The sequence below is a fragment of the Anastrepha obliqua genome, chromosome 2 (assembly GCF_027943255.1).
Source record: "Anastrepha obliqua isolate idAnaObli1 chromosome 2, idAnaObli1_1.0, whole genome shotgun sequence".
NCBI lineage: Eukaryota > Metazoa > Arthropoda > Insecta > Diptera > Tephritidae > Anastrepha > Anastrepha obliqua.
The window spans coordinates 10,369,028-10,387,341 of record NC_072893.1 but is presented as its reverse complement, the minus strand read 5'-3'; the positions used below and the strand labels follow the sequence as shown (position 1 = coordinate 10,387,341).

The window sequence follows — 18,314 nt, the reverse complement described above, 5'->3', positions numbered from 1 at the left end:
TTCCCACTCGAAATACTAAATTATAAAAAAAAATACATGGAAATATTGTTGTTGCTGTAATGCCATCAAATTGAATGAATTCGCCTTGGGAAATGCGTGAAAATTTATTTTCAAGATTTTTTTTAATATTATTTTATATTTAATATTTCGACTATTTTTGAAAATTTCTACGTTTTGATTACTTTTAGTGACGCTTGATATTCTGAATAGCGATATGCATAACTGTATATATATTTTTTGTTACTCTATAATTGCGTGCTATTTCGAAATTATTTTTCCAAACTTTTTTCCTACATCGAGTTTTGCTTTTTAAACTTTACTTTGCTAATTTATTTTAAATCTGTAGCGTTGAAAAGAATGAAACTGTAGCCGTTTCGGATGGCAAGCATTGGCCAAAGGCTTGCAGTAGCAATGGCTCTGCTTCAACTGTGTCCATAAAGTCTTCGATCGATACCTAAAAAGGCAATCGCAATTAGTAAAATTGTTAATTATTTACATTATAATTAAAAAATAAAAATGGAAAAAAATGACAAGAGTCTTTAACACAAAAAAAAAATCATACATAGAAATTAGAATCAGCGAAAGAAACAACTTCCCCCTTTTACCTTGCCATCTTTATCCAAATCGAACTTCTTCAACACAATCTCTACCAAATCCTTGACACCCTCATCGGGATCCTCGTCCTGGGGCTGTTTGATAAGACAGTTGCGTAGCAGCGTAAACATTTCATCCTTCGTTATGAACCCATCACCATTCAAGTCGTAAACGCGGAAGCAAAAGTTAGCGCGTTCGGCTAGCGAGCCACGTAAGAATATCGACAAACCCGTCAGCCAACCATCCAAACGCAGTGGAAGACCCTCGTGTGCACGGTCCCAACAACAAAATATGCGTTCCATAAGTATTTCTTCCGTTACAATATCAAAGGTGCTGTGCAGCAACTCACGAAAGACGATGCGATCGACGCCCTGTGGAGTAAATTGAGAAAGAGAATCGAAGTAGTGTCTAATTTCAGGCGGAATTGAGCTTTGTATGCACTTATATAACGGGTTTCCGAAATTGTTCAAGGAATAGCATAATGTCATCTCTTATACTAACATAAAAACGTTGTTCGTTATTGGTTGCGCAAATATAAAATACCCTGTTATTTCAAAAATTACATTTGCATAGAGTCTTCATATTGAGACTAACTTTTCTTTGAAGTATTCGTCGAGATAGCTAAATTTTTGATCAGTTTGACTAATATATAGAGGGACTAAAAATCTTGGCTTGTCGTGTCCATTAAGTGTTCCCTTTTGCTCTAAGTTGGACGTCCAAGATTTGAATGAGCTTTAGGTTAGATTAGATTTGTGGGGGGTTGGGTAAGTCCGAGCACTAAGTCACGAGACCATTGTACTACACACGGATAGATTTCAATAGAAAGAATAGAGAGATAGGAAAGATAAAATGTGGGTGGTAAGGCGGAAAGATTAGTTTGAGTAGTATATCACAACCCAATATCCTAAGTCTGATTCTGAAAAACGCCGGTCAGCTACAGAGAAAATGATCTGCAGTGTCGTCATCCTCCAGACAGGATAGGCATATCGGACTGTCGACGACCTCCATGGCAGCAATATACTGACCACAGGCCCCTGCTGAGTTTTAGGCGAAAGGTGGCTATTTTCCTGTTTGGTTCTTTCACAAAGGACTTTTCAACTCTGCACTAGTTCAACCCAGACCAACAACCTCTATGTGTAGAACTCATGAAGTCGTCAATCCATAGTTGAATCGTTGCGAAATTGACACCTAAAAAGGGTTCAGGCCTAATGGCATACTTTCAGAGCCTTCATTTGCCAGTTTATCAGCCAACTCGCTACCTGCAATACCACAATGTCCAGGTACCCAAATAAGACTAACTTTGTTGTGTTTTGCAAAACTGTTCAGTTTTGTCTTACATTCACCGACGAACTTCGAAGAGCAGCGTGGGTTAGCAAGGGCTTTCAGCGCAGCTTGATTGTCACTATAAATCCCAATACTGTTGCCCCGCCACTTTTCCTCAATTAGCCAGTATGTCACGTGCAAGATGGCATAGACTTCCGTAAAGAATACCGTGGCCATCTGTCCTTCGTCTATGTCCCATCCAGATCCGCTACCATTACTGGTTTTAGATCCGTCGGTGTAAAAAGTGTGCTAATATCCCGTTGATATATTGTCTGCCAGGAGATAAGTCAGAACGGGAAAATTTAAATTAAATCTTATTGAAAAAATCTCAAATTAATAGAAATTACAAAATTTCCTTTCCTACCATCAAAAAAATAAAAAATAAAAAACAGTATAAGATTGCCAATCGCGGCTTGTTCTGTTTATTTGTTTCTAATATAATTTTAATATTTTTTTATGAAAATATTGCGCATTTTTCCCCAAAAGTCATATAAATCCAAGTTTCAAGCTAAAAAAAAATTCAACAAACTTTCATTCAAATTTCAAACTCTTTAATCAGAATCTTTAGAAATATTTTGTGTATGTAGGGTTATAACCCATTGAATTTTGGTATAATTATGTGCAAGTTAGTTGTCTATAAAGTCTTTGAATGGCTATATTCTTACAAACTATGTTGAACGGCTTAATATTTACTAAAAAACCCGATTTAAGATGGTGTAGGAAGCTGTCATAAGGCCGTGAGAAGTCATCACCAGAAGAATTGAAAAACAAATTTAAATCCGCACATGCCCTAAAAATCGAAGCATTCACCGTATAATTGGTTCTCGAGAAGCCAATTCTCTACTTTTTATACTATCGAAGATTCTTATTAGCAACTTTAAATTGAATTTTACTCAGAATTGTAGGACAATCAATAGTTCCAGTAATAATGCTAATACGATTTATGTCAATCAATCAGCCCGATTAGAGATACCTATTTGATACGGTCTCCAGAGAAAAGCACAATGCAATGTTTTGAGAATGTGTGAGTTAGTATTTACAGAACAATTTCGGCGACCGAATACTAGGCGACCGGCTAGTGGAATTCAACTCAGAATTAAAAATAATGACCAAGTGTTTAATATTATACGAAGTATGCAAAAACAAAAAAAAAAACAAAAAAAATCAGCAAATTTTGTGTGGAAGCAATTGCTTATCATTAGCGATCAATAAAACCAATTCTGGACATTGTGTATGTCAGATTGCAGCTTTTCAGAGTCACGAGCCTTGTTAATGATTCTAAATATTTTATGATCATCAGCATACAAGACTTGCTCAGCAAACGAAATGCATGAACCAATATCATTAATAAAGAGAATAAATAAAAGGGGTTCTAAAATACTTCCCTACGGGAAACGAGAGGACGCAATAAATGAACGTAGTGTCACATTATCAAAAGCAGTAACGCAGTGTCTATTGGATAAATATGACTTGATTTACAACAAAAACGTGGAGTGAAGACCTATTGTCGCAAGCTTCGAAAAAAGTAATTTCAATAAGTTTCATAGGGCTAAAAAGTTGATTTGATTTTTGACAATTTTTTGCTCATTATGTTGAGTATTTTCTTACATGTCAAAAAGAATGTCGACCATTCGTTGTGTTCATAAAATGCACAAGACTGTCAGTACAAAAAAAAACAAATTATCAAAAAGTAATGCACATTTTGAGCCACTTTAAATTTGTACTTTATATATAAAAACTGCTTTAAAATTCTTTACTCAAAATTATTTTCTAAAAAACTTAGAGTTTGAAATTTTTATGGAAATATTTTTGAAATGAAACTTTTTAGGCACGAGAATGGAGAGTAAAATTCCAAGGCCATGCAACGTTTTGGACATTTTCGTTCCGCTAGAAGATTTAACGTAGAGGAAAAGGAGAGAGAGAGAGCTTTACCTTATATATTCACGTATACCTTTTCTTGTTTTTGGACCATATAATATTCTAAATTATTCAGCGCCGTCCTGACTAAAAGAATCATGACCGCTGTGACGGCGTCTACGAATGTACTACTGTGGGCAAAAAGTAAGGTGAATTTATTTGTCAAACTTCGCGGGATTAAAATTTCGCTCTAGTTATTTTTTTCATGAGTTGGCACAAAGGGCCGTGGAGAGAGTATTCGGGCCCCGGGGGAAACTTCAGATGCGGGCCCCTTCAAATTATGTCTAATTCATATAATTCGAATTACTCTCGAAAACTCCGGGCCCGGGGGAAAAAGTTCCCCTCTCGTCGGGCCTGGTTGGCAGCACTGTTAATAACATCTGGGCCAACTTTCATGTGAATGTCATTATCAGTAATATATTTACGCTTTTGTTTACCAAACGACCAAGAGTGCATTTTTCGATTTTTACAATGTGCGATTTGATTGAGCAGAGAAGTGCCATCAAATTTTGTTTGCGGAATGAAATTTCGGCTGCGGAAACGTTTAGCATGCAGAAGGCATTTGGGGATTCGAACATGTCGCAGAAAAATATTTATAAGTGGTACAAAGACTTCAAAGAGGGTCGAGAACGTGTTAATGACTTGGAGCGGTCCGGACGAGCATCGACGTCAACAGATGACCAACACGTCAATAAAGTGAAGGAGTTAGTGCTCAAAAATCGTCGGTTGACTGTTAAAGACCTTACTGATATGACCGAAATATCAGAAGGATCTGTGAAAACCATTTTGAAAGACCATTTGGACCTACGAAAAGTCAAATCTCGTTTGGTACCGAAAACTCTCAATTTCTTGGAAAAAAGTAGTCGCGCTGATGTGTGTGAAACAATGCTTTCAGACTATCAGGACAAGCTCAAATACATCATTACGGGAGATGAGACTTGGATTTATGCTTACGACCCTGAAACAACCGACCAATCAAGCGAATATCGTGCTAAAGGCGAGGCCAGACCGAAAAGAGCACGTCAAAGTCGTTCAAAAATAAAGGTCATGATGACAGTTTTTTTTGATTTTCGTGGTGTGATGCAATATGAATTCCTTCCACCTGGCCAAACTGTTTCCTTATTATATTATTTGCGCGTTATGCGTCGTTTACGTGAAGCAATTCGTCTAAAAAGACCAGAATTATGGGCCAACAACTCTTCTTTTTTGCATCACGATAATGCACCGTCTCACACTGCACTCGTTCTTCGTGACCATTTCGCCAAAAATTCCTCGCATATCGTTCCGCAACCACCATATTCGCCTGATTTGGCTCCGTGTGACTTCTGGCTATTCCCAAAACTCAAGAGACCACTCCGGGGAACGTGTTTCGAGTCGATTGAGGAGATAAAAGCTGAATCGAAGAAGGTGCTGATGGCTATACCGGAAATGGACTATTTGGCATGTTTCGGGGATTGGAAAAATCGTTGGCATAACTGTGTTTCATCGAGAGAGGATTGTTTTGAAGGGGATGAAATTGATTTACAAGAATAAATAAAGATTTTTCATTTTACAACCAAATTCCCCTTACTTTTTGCCCACAGTAGTATTTTGTTTTTGTAGTCACTCGGCTTAGATTTTGGGCTTGGACGACATACGCATATTGAGGCATGAAGAGAATGCGCTGTGTTTTTTTGTGTTCTAGAACATTTTGGAATGCGTGGTGCCAAAGCGGCCTTCGCGTTGCGCGTCAATCATTTTATTTTGTTTTTGTAACTGCAATATTCAGAATATCGACTGGTGGAAGACAAAAGTGCACGGAAGCAAGAAGGGAGCGCTGTGCTCGCACATACATGCATGTATGTTTGAACGTGCTTTTAATTTTCACAATGTTTAAAATTTGGATTTATACGACTTTTAAAGAAATTATTACCTATCCTGCAACAATTCACTGTGTTTTGGGACTAGATTAAAAATATCCCGAAATTCCGTGATCAACATGGGTGAGCCCTCTTATGGTTCCAGAGAATTTTTCTGAGCCCAATTTCTGTTTAGTATTTGCCCTATTTTATTAATCTTTATTTCCGTCTCTGGTAAAATATGTTTACACAGGTGTTTGTGCCGCTTATGCATCAGTGCTGGGAACGATGCCAGCAAATGTATGGCCGGTGCATTTTTATCCCTACTTCAGCTTCATTGGAGTATATACCCATGTTAAATAGTAAGATGGTTCTTTAATCTGGCAGTGCCCTATTAGAGTCCCTTTGATGATTCTAACTACATATATTCTTATTTAATTTCATACAATATTTTTTGATTTTGTTAAGCCAATTGAGACAATCTCAATATGATCAGCAATTATCGCTAATAATCAGATTTTATATTTATTCAAATAACGTATATCCAAATTTATATGAAATAATTACCTCCACTGCAGCATGCGGCTTTACTATTGCCGCACTCGAACCGCCGGCAGCCAACGTTTTTGCGGCATATTGACAATTTGATATGAGTTTTCGATAAATTCGACATAGGGCATCCAACTCATCTCTGGAATGAAATAATGGATATACTTTTTTAATATAAATTGCATTGTCTAGTACGAATATTTTAAAAGAGTCTACATTGAGAATCTAAAAGTTACTCATACGCCATGTACTATAGGTGCTGAAATATACACTCGAACTCCACCACACAAGCTTTTGCTGTAAGAAGTTTGGAAATTAGTAACAAAACTGTTCTTTTCTTCCGTTAATCTGTTACTTAAGCGTTACTGATCGCGTAAAACGTTGCTCATACGACAATGTGGGGCACTTAAAGCCATCAAAATACGTGCGTTTTTCGTTACCAAAAGAAATTCAAAGAAATTTTCGGAAATAAAATTACATCTTACTTTAAATTGAGCTCCTATATAATAAAGGTTGGTATTTGTTGCTGCAACTGCATAAAGTTTTCTCCTGAAATTTTGGAGAATTCTGCTGGAATGAAAGTTCTTGGCCAGACATAAATTTGAATTTCCTGTAACGTAAAGTGGGTGCCATTCGGCAGACAATGGCAAATCTTCGAGTATATTTCTACCTTGAAACAGTTTTTCATAAAGAACCATCTGCTGTTCGGAGCCGGCTTGAAACTGTAGGTCCCTCCATTTGTGGAACAACATCAAGACGCACACCACAAATAGGAGGAGGAGCTCGGCCAAACACCCAAAAAGGGTATATATATATAAAGCAACTGTTGTTTAATGTTATTACCAGCTTCTGCTAAAATAAATCCATGATTATCTGCTGTAAAACAATTCAACACGGCGTATACGTTACATGCACTTGCATTCACTTCCTCAAAATCACTCATACGACATGCCCTGTAGGCACTTAATACATACAATAAATTCAACAAAGTAACTTTTTCACATTCTTGAGAACTACAGTTATTGTTTCAACTTTCAAAAATTATTTCTTTTTTTTCACTTCTTCCCTACAACTATAGTATTAGTACCACCCTGGCGTATGAGAAACATTTACCATCAACATTTTGTACACTTCAACTCACTTGCTAAACTTTGTCTTTTTACGTAAGTTCTCCAACATTTTTGGATTAATTTTACCGCTCAATTCGTCCATCTTGCGCTGTCGACGCCGCTTATTCGTCTGTTTGGCGCGCTCCTGTGCATTGTAAGAATTGCGTTTGCTGCTTGCCAGGAATGCGGTTACGGTCCTCAGTATGCATTTATTGGTTAGAAAAGTTGACTTTTCCTTACCACCAGAAGCGGAGCCAGTCGGCCTGCCCTTAGACGGTTCGTTAGACTGCTCACCGGTAGGTGTGCGCCGTACACCACCGTTCCCATTGACGCCAACATCTGTCGCGTTCACACTTGAAGCTGTTTGTGTTACCACTCAGAGGGTGAAATACAACAAGAATAAAAAAAGGGAAGGGAAAGGGAAATAAATAGGAAAGATATTCGTATTAAAGGAAAACATAAAATACACATATGTGTGTGCAATACATATGCAAATGAAATAGGGGAAAAAATGTTGGCAATTGAATGAAGTTAACGTACAGCAACAATAGCAGCAGTCAGCTAAATGCACGTCAATCATGCAATAATGACAACAGGCAGCGAAGAACAGAGTAGCTGTAAGTCCTGCATACCCTATGATCAGAAAGTACCGGTTCAGGAAAATTTATTTGATCTCCTGCAAAATATGACCCGTCGGAAGCAACACACATGTGCCAATGTTTAACCCAGTCCTCCATGCACTCCTGGTAGGGCGACGAAGGGATGGCCTTCAGCTCCTTCGTCGCATTCTCTTTGATCTCCTCCATCGACTGAAATCTCCTTCCACGAAGTGGTAACTTCAACTAACAACGGTGCTTGCACGATCGTATTTACTTGGTATTTGGTCAAATAATCCAGCACAATTTGGTGCGATTGCGCGTTATCACCATGCAAAATCTAAGAATTGTTTGCCCACATTTCCGGCCGTTTGCGACGTACAGCATCTCTCAAACGCTTCAATACGGATAAATAATATTCTTTATTGACTGTCTAGCCCGATGGAAGGTACTCTTGGTGCACTACGCCTTGGCAATCGAAGAAAAGAGTCAACATCACCTTCCCGGTACTTTTTGATCATAGGGTAAATATGCAAGCATGTATGAGTGTGTGCTCATATGCCGGCGTCTCTACATTCTTACTTCTAATCGTAAACATTTCGACTTCATTTGGTTGTTTCGTTATTTGCGCTTGATTGATATCTAACTTCCTTTAGAATCGAGTCGCGGCAGCCTTAGAACTCCCGCCTGGTCGCCTAGTGAACATACTAACTACCTGTCTGCCCGTCGACATGTCGTTTGTCTAAGCATTTAATATGCTTGCTACGTTTAGCTGCATTTCTTCTTTTTTAAATCGCATGCTAGTATTTCATATGAAGACATTCGGGTAGCGTGACGAATGAATGGCAGCGAAGGTAAATGATTTTATTAGCTTGTTCTAACACCTCTCCACCAACCCGCTGAGAAGACATTGGCTAACTGCTGCCTAAAAGTATGCAATCACAATGTTTGAATAATACTATTAATTTGTTGATTCCATCACGCAACTACACACTCGATTTATGCACATACTCGCACACACATCAGCATTCACTTAGCCAATGCATACATGGAAATATATCCACACATATGAGGTTGCCAACTCTGTTGTTATAAACAAAAAATACTTATCCTACGTGCAGAACATACATTTATAAGGTTTGAAAGTATGCATGTTTGAATATTTTTACATATGAATTTGAGCATACAATGTACTTTGTGCACATTAGGGTGGTCAGACTTTGAAGGAGAATTTTTTAATTTTTAGGTGCCAAGTTAATATTAATATATTTATTTACAGTAGAAACTCGATTTGTGCTCTTACTCGATACTTGCGACACAACTTTTTTTTATTGCGTACTCAGTAATTGCGATATTAGAAAACTTTTGCCTCTAGACTTGGAACATGTTTTGTTTTGCCTTTCTCTTTTGCTCTGTTGTCGTTGTATTTTTGAGAATAAAGCTCAGGGAAGTACTGTTGATGTCATTATGGTAAAGATATTTTTTGAATTGAATCAGCTGAATGAATTTAGGGGAATTACGTCTAGTCGATTTGCTGACGAAATGACAGTTTCGCGTTGACTTTTGCATGCTGTGGTCACATAATGGCAAAGAAAAAACTTACGCTCCTTACAATAAAAGAAAAAGAATAGATTAGTTGCGGGAATTTCTACTAATTCATTAGCTAAAAACTTTCGCAGTGCATAGAGCAACAATAACTCATATTAAAAAAAATGAACACTCCATAAAAAAGTTTGTTAAGCGGTCTGAAGGCGTTTCAGGTAAAAAGAATCACAGGGTTTTGGGGATCAAAGGGCCAAAATCTTACCAACTACAAGTGATATGCTAAAAGAGAAAACCAAGTTATTGCATGCCAAAATGCAGGAAAACTCTGGAGGCTTCCACGTTACCAATGGTGTGGTTGCAAACATTAAAAAAAACATGGAATACGATGGCTACAAATTTGTGGAGAAAAATGATCAAATACGGAATGACTTCATCAACCCATTTTTGTACAAATTTAACAAAAAAAATTTCAGATTTAAGTTAGATAAAAGAGCAGATGTACAATGCCAATGAGTCTGATTTGTTTTGGAAACTCTTTTCCGATAAAACTCTTGCCCGCTCTAAATAAACCTTAAGGCGGCCATAAGATCCGTAAGGAGAGAATAACGTTGCTTGCCTGTACAAGTGCTGCTGAAAATCAAAAAAAATAATAATTACTAAGAAATCGGCGAATCCGAATCATTAAAATAAATTTTTACTGTTATGCCTGTTGTCTGAAATATAAATAGTGTGCTTGGATGACCTCAGCTTTAATTGAAGAATGGTTTCACAGAATATTTATTCCAGAGGTATGTTCATTTTTTGGCCAAGCAAAGAATCCTGTTGTAAAAGACTTCGTTTATTCAGGAACCAGCATTAATACCGTTAATGTCAGCCTGGAAATCCAACGGAGAATCTCTCTTGCCAACAAGTGCTACTTTGGACTAAGTAGGCAAATGAATAGTAAAGTCTCTCAACGAACAAAACTAACACCCTATAAAGTTCTCATTATGCCCGTCCTAATGTATGGCGACAAAGCGTGGACGATGACAACATCCGATGAAGCGACCCTGGAGTCTTTGAGAGAAAGATTCTGCGCAAGATTTTTGAACCTTTGCACTTTAGCAACGGCGAATATCGCAGGCGATGGAACGATAAGCTGTATGAGCTTTACGACGACATAGACATAGCGCAGCGAATAAAGATCCAGCGGCTACGCTAGCTGGGTCATGTCGTCCGAATGGATACAAACGCTCCGGCTCTGTACGACGGCCAAATATCTTTAATGTGCTTTTCTTCAAGCTGCACGGCTCTAATACAGCCCATGGATATAATGGAATCGTTGTAAGGCTTACTAAATTGAACTACAAAAAATGCCTCTTAAGTCACATTGTTGCTTGTGGAGAAACTGTCGATGAGTCACTGCGAAATGTCGGCTTAAACAATGCAATATGTTTTTTTCACTGCAACTTCAATTCAGTCATCGTTTCAAAAAGTGTTTGAAAAAGCGTCTGTTGTGACGATATCATTCCTCTTTCGGAGTTACGATTACAGATAGCTGATGTTGCAACTTTGTTTCGGGAAGTAGAACCATTGCAGCAAGTCTCCCAATCTGTGATCAAGCAATGAATTGTTGTTCCTCATTCGGAACCCACGGCTTTAAATGAAGAATACTGTAATGAAGGCGACGAAACAATCGATAAAGGAACTAACGACGTGATGCTAAACACGAATAAAATTACACCGGAGAAGGAAATATCAGCACTAAATATATGTACGCTTGGGTTGGGCAGAGTAAACCAATGCTTGTTTAAGGAGTTACATACGTTCAGAATTTTCAGAACACCGCTTTTTGTTTTTACAGATTATTATTTTTTATAGTTTCAGGCATATTTCTGCGGAAGTCGATTGTAAAAATTCCCCATAGATACAATGTTATGGTAGCAAATTTAGCTGCCCGACGAGAGTTTGATGCGCACAGGTAGCTTTCCTTCGTTTGAGGCAGCTGGCCGTTAAAATTCGTTTTTCTCGAAACTACTTTTTTAGGCATAGTCTGCATGATAACTTTTACAGTTTTTAATATGTTTTGATGCGGTTTTTTTAAAATATTCGGAAATGTTTTCTCTATATTGTCGAGCTGGATTTTTGTGTTGCCCTTACGACGTAAAAGGCATACCATTTTTTTTTTAAATACCATAATTTGCAAAACTTGTCGAATTTCAAAAATCCGGCTCGACAGACTATAACTACAACTTTATTTTACAAGAATTTTTTTATCTTCTACCGTTGAACAACTTTTTTTCATTGTACTTCGGTCACGTGATTTTTTATATACTAATTTTTGTAAAGAAAAATTAAAGTAAATTTTTCATAAAGTTTAAGTACTAATAAATAATGAATAAAATTTTTCTATATTTATTTCTCTTGTTATGACGCTGCAGATGCTCAGAAACAGTAAAAAAACAACATCGAAAATTTATTTAATTTGAAATGATACTTATCGCTTGAAAGAGCATTTAATTAATATTAAAAACACAAATAAACTTGGATTACTATCAGTAAAAAACTATTTAAATTTGTGTAGATTAAAAAACTTCAGTACTTGCGAAACCTCGAAGCTTGCACCGAGCCCGGTTTTCATTACGTGCAAGAATCGAATTCAGCAGAATTATTTATTGGAAGAAGTGAGTAAAATATACTTCAAACTGACTAAAACTAAGTAATAATGAAAATATACACTTAATTAGATTATAAACTTACGTCTAATTCAGTAGCACAGAAAATTCTGTTTTTGAAACTGAGAAATCTGGAAATTAAAATTCAAGATCTTATAAGAGCCCCTTCAATTACGAGCATAATGTGCATTGAACTTACTGAAGTAGAAAGGAAGAGCGTTACGAAGAATTCTGGTGGGGTGTAAGGAAACTAATACTTTAGATTAAAAATGGGCAATCAATATCATCATTAATGACATTGAAACAAGAGAGAGAGAGGAAGAAGCGATCTTCTACTTCAAGTTGAACAATATCAAACGTGATGTGTAAGGTGGGATAAGATTAGAAATCTTTTCTGATCTTAGTACATATTTCAGAGACACCTTTTGCGCACCTTCGATCTTGTTGATTAAAAATGTATGGCATAGCGTCCAAATAAACGCGGCATATTCCAACCTTGTGCGTACGAATACAGTAAATAACAGTTTCTGGTTATAAGGGTTCGTAAAATTTCAGCTATCCCATAAGCATAATTTGGATTTCTTTTCAAACAGATATTCCTGAAAACAATGCCGTTGATAAGCTAGAAGAAAAGGTACCGAATTTTCGAACAAATGGGCTGCGCAGATTTCAGGCATTCAGGTATCCGTCACAACAGCAGACGCAAAATGTGCTGGTTAAAATGCAACGCCACTACTTTCGACTAGCAATAAAAAATGCGCACGGTATTTCAACATCCAGGGAGTATAACGGAAGAACGAAGCTCTTTGTGGTAATAAAATTCGCCAAATGTTCTTGGTGGATAAATCCCTATCCTATGGAGTTTTGGCCACCTCAACTTAAACATACTTCCATATGAATGCTTACGACTCTATTTGCACTGTAGCTGGTCATTTATCCTTTTTGTATTCTTGCAATTTTATTTTCGAAAAAGTTGGCGCACCTTAATGCAAACACATCAACTTCCAACTTAACAGCCACCGCATTTCAGGAATATCAGAAATTCGTACTGTGCATATTTCACTAATTTCTGGGCGTACCCAGCCGCAGTTCAGCAATCTACTCTACTCTAATAGCTCAGATTCCAACTATACTCGCACCAAAATGGTTTCTGCCAGTGTGCCTCCCCTCCCTTTATACTCGCATGCCCATTGCCACTTGCCACAATATGTTTAAGTGTTTGGTTTTATATCGCCACAGTTTGAAAACTTTGCTAGTAGCATTAACACCAGCGCCTTTTGCTACGCACAACACTCGGCCAGAGAAACTTTTACGTTTGTGCTTTATTTACAGACTGCCTTTGTGTGACTAATTTCCACTCTGTATGTATAAGTCCTTGTAGTTCCATCAAAGGTTCTTCGCCATTGCGTTTGAAGTGTGAACAGCAGTCGGAAGTGGTATTGTACTTTTTTTTCTTTTGTTTTTGTAAATGGTGTTGTGCAACTTGCTTAGGAGTGTGATTTAATTAGCAAAGTTTTAGAATTAGTGAAGATAAAATTAAATGAAGTTGTATAAATACATTTTGAAAGTCTTAAAGTGAAAGCCTTTAAGGAGGTCAACTCGCGTGAAGGCTCTTTTTTATTGGTTTATTTTATGAATTTTTGCTGTGGAACTAAGAAAAAATGGACTGTGGTGTTGAAGCTGATATATTTTCTCATGGATGTAGAATGAAAAATCGGTGCGTCTTCTCAATACTTGCGGTGTCTTCCAGGCGGAAGTACTGGCAATCGAGGAAACTTCTAGGCTACTAATCGCAGACTATTCTTTTGAGTGCAATATCGCTATTCTTTCGGATAGCCAAGCTGCAAACCAAGCACTGTATTCGACTACAAAAACCTCTAATCTAGAGGAACAAACCAGAAAAAGGCTTACGACTTTGAATGCAAACCATAAAGTTACTTTAATATGGGTCCCGGGACATCGGAATATTGAAGGAAACGATAAAGCGGAGGAACTGATAAGAGAGGGATCTGCTATAAACAACATTCTTGCAGAATCAATATTCACCCCACTGGGTGCAATCAAAAATGTAATTTCCTTAAAATACCTACATATCGCGGAATGCAGCTGAAGAGACCAGACGACATGCAAAGTTAGCAGAATGTTATGTCCCATCTACAAGCCATCACAAGCCAACGTCAATATTAGCAAATATGAAACAAAGCGATACCTGCAAACTCACGGCGGTGATTACTGGTTTCTGCTCTATCGGCGAGAAAGCAGCCAAAATGGGAATCAATCACAACACAACATCCTTTTTTCACAGTTGAAAACAATCAGAGAAAAAGGAAACAATCTTCTATATATTTCCTTTGTGAATCCACTGCAAGGAGAGAATGTCAATTCTTGGCAAACTGCTTTTTGAAAACCTCGGAGAGCTGGCTGGTATAGACGTAAACAGCCTTATAAGGTTTCTCAATCGCACAGACTGGATATAGTCATGCTGCAAATAACTGTTAAACAAGTTGATAGCGAGGATGTGACAACAACATGGTTAGATTCTAGATGAATCACCAACCAAAACAATCCTTCATTTAAAACTTTTTACGATGGATTTACATTAATTGACGTAGCAAAAATTAAAAAAAAAAAGTTCACTCTTGCAATCTACCGTAACTACAGGCGTAACTACCCGTAAATTAAATTCGCGCAATTGAAATCATCAAGCTCAGGCACAATATTTATAGGTGCGTACAATTGTTGGCGTATGCCGATGGTATTGACATGATCGGCCTTAACAACCGCGTTGTTAGTTCTGCGTTCTCCAAACTGGATAAAGAGGCAAAGCGAATGGGTCTGGTGGTGAACGAGGACAAAACGAAGTACCTCCTGTCATCAAATAAACAGTCGGCGCTCTCGCGTATCGGCACCCACGTCACTGTTGACAGTTATAATTTCGAGGTTGTACGAGACTTCGTTTATTTAAGAACCAGCATTAACACCGATAACAATGTCAGCCTTGAAATCCAACGGAGAATCTCTCTTACCAACAAGTGCTACTTTGGACTAAGTAGGCAGTTGAGTAGTAAAGTCCTCTCTCGACAAACAAAACTAACACTCTACAAGACTCTCATCATGCCCGTCCTAACGTATGGCGCAACATCCGATCAAGCGACGCTTGGAGTGTTTGAGAGAAAGATTCTGCGTAAGATTTTTGGACCTTTGCATGTTGGCAACGGCGAATATCGCAGACGATGGAACGATGAGCTGTATGAACTTTACGACGACATAGACATAATGCAGCGAATAAAGATCCAGCGGCTACGTTGGCTGGATCATATCGTCCGAATGGATACACACGCTCCGGCTTTGAAAGTATTCGAAGCGGTACCAGCTGGTAGTAGCGTTGGAAAGATCAAGTGGAGAAGGACTTGGCTTCACTTGGTGTGTCCAATTGGTGCCGGAAGAATTGAAATCATCTTAACTCTTTGTTTACCGTACAAAAACAAAAAGAACAAAATGAAAAACCAGCATCACCTTATGAATTTATGTTGGCAGTACCAGTTACTATATAAAAAAAAATAATCATACACATTATTAGAATATTACAGGAGACATAGAAACAAACAAAGTGACGAAGTTACAGAGTTCAAAAGCAACTGATATCGATGTGGGAATAAAGTTTCTTTCAGGTTCTGGACCCAGCCGAGTAATAAAGGGCTAAATCAAGCAGCATTTTAATCAGTGAAGCATTGAATACAAAATCCAACTAAAATTTTTCAAAAATTTTAAAAATTTACTTATTCGTTCAAAATTTTCGTGTTTCCTCTGCAGCTATGTTTTTATGAAAAACAAAAACGGACCGCACATTAAATCTGCTCCAATTTCTTTTCTTTTATTCATTTTAAGACCTCAGAAGAGATTTCAGTGGATTTGTCAGTATGAATCGTTTAATATGCAAAAACTGGACTACGTATATTAACCTATGACATTATTATAAAATAGTATGGACTGTTTCATACCAATAAAATATATTTTTCACTCAAACTTTAGTATTTTTCCTGAAAATATGGGTTGTGTTAAGCTACTGTTTTCTAAGTAATCGATATATCACTGCATTCGTAAAACGTAACCAAATGAGATGACAGCCAACTATGCTCGCTGATCACCGCTGGAGCCCTTGAATTGCCGTAGAAGAATAAAACCAGTAGCACCAAAAAATAAATTTCGCTTTAATCAAAGCACCAATAAAAGTATTTTATGTCACAGCACCCAAATACCCATTCTCTTTCTAAAGCATTTATAATTTTCCAAATGCATTCTGTCAAAAAAATATTGGGAATTGTTCATTTAAGGGGGTGGTAGGGTTTAGCGCTAAAAAAAACACTTTTTTTTGAATTTTCTACAGAAATATGGCTTAAGATACTTTAATAAAATCAGTTGCATGTTATTGTACATCTTTTCAATAAGTTTTTAAAAAATATTAATAATAAAATATTGACAAATAAGCCCATGACAGAGTTTTTTTGGAGATATGTTTTTCGAGAGGTGCTCTGCGGTGCCAATCGGCATTCGTCGTAGAATCATCTGAAACCAAAAAAGTCGAATTTTTCAGTTAAAGTATGACGTAATGCTCCCCCCCACATGAATAAAATTTTTTTTTTTCATTTTTGTAGTTTTGGTGGCAAAAAAACGTAAAACGAGCATTTTTGGCGAAAAATTTCGCCATATTTGTAAGTGAAAAACAACCTTAAAAAAAAACAAAAAAAAAAAACAGTGTGGGGGGGAGGTTTTTTTGATTTAGAAAACGTCTGCCAAATTTGAAAAGAATCGGTTGAATAGTTTCGGAGTTGTGATTGGCACCGACTTTTAAGAAATGACTCTGAAAAATTATCTATGCTCCGCATTCGAGGTAGAGTGCCTACAAAGGCTATAACTTTGAGAGTTCTGCTCCGATCCACTTAAAATTTTGACACAACATTCTTGAAATGATTTACTATAAGATGAGTGAAGAAAAAAAATTTCGATTTTGTGATCCATCAACTTGACGATGAGTAACTAATATTTTACAAAGCGAACTTTGAAATTATCTCAAAATTTAGTTTTTTATACTCGTCCCACTTAAAGTTATATATAACTATTCACTTCACTATGCCACCACAAAAAACAAAAATACTAAAATCAAAGCTTCAGCACAAAGCATTCACATACACATTAAAACTAATGTTGGAAAACGACAAAAAAATCAAAATAATTTTTTTTTCACAATAAAATTCAAAAACTTACCCATTTTTCTGTAGATAATGAAAATATTTTACTAAAATTCCTCCACATTCGAATATGCCAAAGCGACAACTTGCTTTTGCTGCAAAATAAACAAAGTTGAATAGTTTCCATGGAATTCCGCTACATAATAATTAGCAACAACAAATCAATACCAAAAACCAAGTTAAGTAAGTAGGACAAATTTTCCCTTTGAAAGTACTGAGTATGCAATTGAATGAGTTAAGGTAGGACAGCAAGTCGATGCCTGTTTACCGAAACTGCCAACAGGACAATAGCCTGCGAAGTGGTGCAGGGCAACGAAAACATGTTTTATTGACAAAACGAATGCTTCCATCGCAAATTGAAAGAAAAGTACTACAATAACTTCATAGCACCACCAAGACCCCACGTACTATTGATTGAAGTGAATTTAGCGGCAACCAATTGTAGGGTATTTTATTGATTTGTGAGCGTTTCTTTAGAGGCACACAATTTTTTTCTTTCATAATTCACTCTTATTCACTGGTTTAAAAATTCTTTTCACTCTTCTTTATTTAGCTTAGGGAAAATGAGGCAGAGATGTTAGGTTAGGTTATGTTGGCCTGGCTGGCTGAAAGCCCTCAAATAGAACTATTGGTCCTTAGTGGTACCAGATGGAGCTTGACCTTTACGTTTCCTTGTAGTGGGCTTCTTGTAATAAGAGTGCGCCTTTTGCGAATCTAAGTAAGCTCTGAAGCTCTAACCGTGAGAGACATTCTAAACTCCCATATTGTAGAGCTCCTAAACAATTCATTCGAATTCTTGCTAATGCAGGGCAAGAACATAGAAGGTGTTCAAAGGTTTCCCTCTCTTCTAATTCATTACAAAATCTGCAGCTATCATTCTTTGCAATTCCCATATTGTATGCGTGTGTCGCTAACAAATTGTGGCCTGCAGTATACCTAC

The 18,314-nt window shown here is 37.1% G+C and overlaps 1 protein-coding gene across 1 annotated transcript; it reads right to left on the bottom strand.

Moving 5' to 3' along the window:
* Positions 1-278: 278 nt before the first annotated feature.
* LOC129237072 (calaxin) lies at positions 279-17,394 on the bottom strand. Its single transcript, XM_054871472.1, has 5 exons — positions 17,391-17,394; positions 7,363-7,690; positions 6,240-6,363; positions 606-965; positions 279-454 (listed from the first exon to the last, which is right to left on the bottom strand). The coding sequence occupies exons 1-5, from the start codon at positions 17,392-17,394 to the stop codon at positions 335-337; spliced, it is 936 nt and encodes a 311-aa protein (XP_054727447.1). The 3' UTR covers positions 279-334.
* Positions 17,395-18,314: the final 920 nt, after the last annotated feature.

Bases quoted from the DNA above. Each gene is read 5' to 3' on its own strand.
- LOC129237072 (XM_054871472.1), bottom strand. The intron at 966-6,239 runs GTAATTATTTCA...TTTACTCCACAG, and splicing joins AGCCGCATGCTGCAGTGGAG to GGCGTCGATCGCATCGTCTT. The intron at 455-605 runs GTAAAAGGGGGA...TTGCCTTTTTAG, and splicing joins ATTTGGATAAAGATGGCAAG to GTATCGATCGAAGACTTTAT.